The 4,582-nt window shown below is 32.3% G+C and overlaps 1 protein-coding gene across 2 annotated transcripts in view; it reads right to left on the reverse strand.

Annotated features, from left to right (window-relative positions):
- Nucleotides 1-4,582, reverse strand: part of INTS13 (integrator complex subunit 13) — a 40,263-nt gene that overhangs the window by 20,431 nt on the left and 15,250 nt on the right. Inside the window, exons 6-8 of one of the 2 annotated variants that reach the window (XM_003792469.1) lie at nucleotides 3,947-4,037; nucleotides 1,660-1,788; nucleotides 70-154 (exon numbers count right to left, since the gene is read on the reverse strand). In XM_003792469.1, coding sequence (XP_003792517.1) covers nucleotides 70-154; nucleotides 1,660-1,788; nucleotides 3,947-4,037 — 305 coding nt within the window. Of the gene's footprint in view, nucleotides 1-69; nucleotides 155-1,659; nucleotides 1,789-3,946; nucleotides 4,050-4,582 lie in introns of both variants that reach the window. The other variant, XM_023514722.1, reaches the window with a different exon arrangement.

A 4,582-nucleotide genomic window follows, 5' to 3' on the forward strand; every position in this document is an offset into this window, starting at 1 on the left:
AAGAGCTACTGTAATATGCTTTATACATATATTAGATCTTACAAAGTAATACTTTCAAATATTTCTTACCACTTTTCAGGAAATCTACATGTGCATCTTTGTGATGAAGTAGCTCCACATCGTAATTGGCAGATGTGTTGGCATGCTGTTCTTCCTTGAAGCAAAATTTAAAACATTGAAAATAACTTGGTTTTGCTTCAAAATTATTAATTATCCATTTTGCTTAAAATGGAATTAAATACATTCAACAATAATTAGCTAAAATAATAGGATAATCTATTTAAAGATGCAATAGTTTCCCAACAGATATATGAACTCTACTTAAAAACTACTGACAGATAACAGAGTATTTAATAATTTTCTTATATCATGTTAGATTTAACACAGATAACTAACCCAGAAATTTTGGAAATTTAGTTTTTGCTCCACATGAACTGTCTTGTCAATACTTTTTAGACACATATATGAAGCAATCGAAACAATTTACATAAATTGAAGTGATATAGCTGTTAAAAAGAGAAACTAGCATCTTTAAATACCTACAGTGAATGAACAAGCACCAATTATATAAATAGCAAATGCAAACTAATAAACAAGTTTAGCAACTTGTTTTTGCTAATAGTAAATAGGAATTTCAACATTATCTATTTACCAAAAAAGAGGAAGATTGAAGAGTCACACCAGAAGCACACAAATATGGTCAAATTTAATAAGCAAGGCATTTGTTATCCTCAGAGTATTGCTTCTAATACATAAAGCCATGTATATTATAGTATATTTATGGGGTTATTTTACTTGTTAATTGCCCCTGTGTCCAAAAGGTTCTACAGGGTAAGTCAAACCTTTCTAGTGAAGAACTAGCTAATAGTATTAAGAAGAAATTCATATTAAAGGATTATATTTTCTCATCCAATTTAGTGATCATGATGTAATAGCAAAAAACTGAAAATGAACTGTAAGAAAGCTAATCTGAATTTTTAGATATAGTGGCTACTTCATAGTTTTAAATATAATCAATAGAATTCAATTCAATTCCACTCTATAAAACTCATTTAAAGCTTACAAAGGGATGACTCTCATGTTATCCCTTAGACAACTTAATGATAATATAAGGAAAATGAAAGGTAGCAAGAGACTCCTAAGAAAATCCATTAGTAAAATCATAGGACTCACATCTATAGTTTTTCAGCTACAGAGTAATAAACTAATTTAGAGCTATGAGCTACTTTCCCCTTAGGCCTATCAGCTATAAACACCTTTATAGTGGGTGGGCAAGAACAGAGATATAGAAAATAAAAGATCTACTAGAATATGCAACATAAGTAAAATCTAGTAACAAAGCTCTCAGGAAAAGAATCACAGAAAAATAATTGAAAACAGAGATATTCTGATGCAAATGAAAATACAATTGGAAAAAAGAGCTCATATAACATGTTCTTATTAGAAAGAAAAATGCAACATTGTGTTCTGTGATCCTTTCTTGTGGATTTTCAGGATTTACTGACCTGGTCAAAGATACTGAATGTAGGCTAGCAAAAAACAGAAAATACGGTATGGGAAGAGAAAGTAAAGGTTCAATTAAAATAAATAATATATGTCAAATAAATATTTTAAAAGCAAAGCAGAATTTTCAAAATAGTGGGAAAAAGAACTGCCTACCTTCATTGGAATATTTGTGATAGTAGTTGAAGCCAAGTCAAAATGCTGCTGTACTAAAACATTCAGTTTGGTAGCAAGATGCCGTCCTGCACGAACACTATGAACTTCACTAGTTAAAACTGGGGACAACTGCAGAAACGTATGAAAGAAAAGTAACTCATAAAATATTAACTCACTGTAACCTAGTGCTAAATATTTTTTACCACAATTGATTAAAACTAAGCATTTTTACTTTTTAGAATTTGGAAAAAATAAAAAGATCCACAAATTAATCATGATTATTATTTTATTAATAAATGTTCATACATTCATTCAACACACATTTATTAATCTGAATTTCCTATATGCCAGAAACTGTGAGCCACTGGAGAATACAATATATACAAAATGCATACATTATTTATTTTTATAATTTTGATTTCTATTTATCTAGATGCAAAATAGATTTAAAGTAGCCCAGAGAAATATTGCAGAAAAAAAATTCATGTTGTGGAAAAGACAAAACCCTGCAGATAAAGCTAAGAGAAAGAACATGAAAGTCACCAAGAATATCTCATTCATCATCAATAAATAAGGCAGCCAAAAGTTAATAAGATGACAAAATGTTACTAATTCCAGGACTGTAACATTAAAAATAAATTTTCTTCATTATCACAAAGTAAAACCAAGATATTGCCACATTTTCTAAGGAGGCAGAAAAAAGTTAATAAAAAGGGGCTGGCAAGGCATGGGGGCTCACACCTGTAGTCCTTGCACTCTGGGAGGCCGAAGCAGGAGGATCACTTGAGCTCAGGAGTTCAAAACCAGTCTGAACAAGACTGAGACCCTGTCTCTACTAAAAACAGAAAAGTTACTGGGTGCAGTGGCTCATGTTTATAATTCTAGCACTCTGGGAAGCCAAAGCAGGTGGACTGCCTGAGCTCACGATTTTAAGACCAGCCTGAACAAAAGTGAGACCCTGTCTCTACTGAAATAGAAAAACTGTGGCATGAAAATCACTTATGTCCAAGGGCTGGAAGTTGCTGTGAGCTATGATGCCACAGCACTCTACCCAGGGCAATAGCTTGAGACTGTCTCAAAAAATAAATAAACAAACAAACAAAACAAAAATTAACTAGATGAGGTGAGGTGCACCTGTAGTCCCAGTTACTAGGGAGGCTAAGGCCCAAGGATCCCTTGAGCTCAGGAGTTTAAGGCTGCAGTGAGCTATAATGAAGACACTAAATTCTAGCTTGGGTAACAGAAAGAGACTCTGTTTCAAAAAAAGGTTACACAGGAATGGAGGTCTTACACAGGAGAATGGGGGTCTTACACAGGAAACTATCTAAAAGTCCAACAATAGTAACTGACTTAAAAAGACCACTTAACTTCAAAATTCAGAGACTAAATACTTAACACGTTTATATTAGATAATGCAAAATGAAAAATCAGAACATACACATTTAACTACGTAAATTCATATAGCTATAGTTCCAAAAATAGATCACTGATAGAGAAAATGTGATGTGAATCTATTCAACAATCAACAGAATCATCTTTTCCTTTAAAATTGTTCCAATCTTGCCAGGAAAGATGGCTCACCCCTATAATCAATCCTAGCACTCTGAGAGGCCAAGGTAGAAGGATGGTTTGAGTTCAGGAGTTTGAGACCAGCCTCAGCAAGAATGAGATCCCATCTCTACTGAAAATAGAAAAAACTTAACTGGGCGTTGTGGCAGGTGCCTGTAGTCCCAGCTACTTTGGGAGGCTGAGGCAGGAGGATGGGTTGAGCCCAGGAGTTTGAGGTTGCTGTTAGCTAGACTGATGCCATGGCACTCTAGCCTGGAGCAACAGAATGAGACTCTGTCTCAAAAAAAAAAAATTGTTCCAATTTATTTAAGAAGTAAAACCAAGATTGTAAAGTTAAGTTTTCCTCTCTCTGAACATATAAAATGAACTTCTTTATTTATTACTGAAGTGTATTTCTGTTAAACAACACACTGCTTTTCTAAGATACTTATAGAATATAAAGTCTTTAAAGTAATTAAAATTTCAGGAACAGTACAAACTGTGTATAGTTTTGAAATGTATTTTATTTAAACAAGCAAATACAAACAGGCAAGTAAAACAGAAGGCATTTTAAAATTTATAATTATAACATACAGAACCAACTTAAGATATTTTGCAATATAGGTTTACTTTGAAAATGCTTTTAAATATTTTCTTGGCAGAAAATATTGGCAATGTGATCATTTCAATGCCATACTTATGTATTATTAATAACTCACAATACTATTTCTATACTCACCTCTTTTTTAGCTCGATCGGATACAAGGCTGTCTTCACCAACTGGGTAGGTATGGATCAGGACCAACTCACATTTTTGAATCTGCATAAGACTTAAAGAGAAACTTTTCATTTAAAATGTTAGAATATATAATACATAAAGAATACAGACAGATAAACTATTCACAGTGTATCATGACAATCAGATATTACTGTTAACACAAAAGCTATGTTTTATAAAGTGTATGATTATTATATTTTTATGAACACTTAGTAAGGACATTTATTCAAATGCAAAAATAAATTTTCTGTGTTTGAAGGGTAGAGGGAAAATTCTCATAATCATTATTTTCAAAAGATAACTGCCAGAGAGAAAATGAGTATGTTATACATTTATTTCCCTGTACTAATGTTTTTTAGTGACAAAAATCTAACCATTACCTATGATTGGTTAAAATTTTCCCAACTTTTTGTTTTGAAATTTCCAGACTTATAGAAAAGTTGAACAAAAAGTACTAGTCAATGAACTATATATATCCTTGACCTACACTCAGTCAGCTCCATCTACTTCTCTACACACTACATCTAAATAGATGTATGCTTTTCTTTATTTTAGAGTAAGCAACAGAGGGCATGACAGTCCTAACTTCAGCATTCT

Source organism: Otolemur garnettii, unplaced genomic scaffold (genome assembly GCF_000181295.1).
Source record: "Otolemur garnettii isolate 467f Iridium unplaced genomic scaffold, OtoGar3 scaffold00057, whole genome shotgun sequence".
In the NCBI taxonomy this organism is placed as follows: domain Eukaryota; kingdom Metazoa; phylum Chordata; class Mammalia; order Primates; family Galagidae; genus Otolemur; species Otolemur garnettii.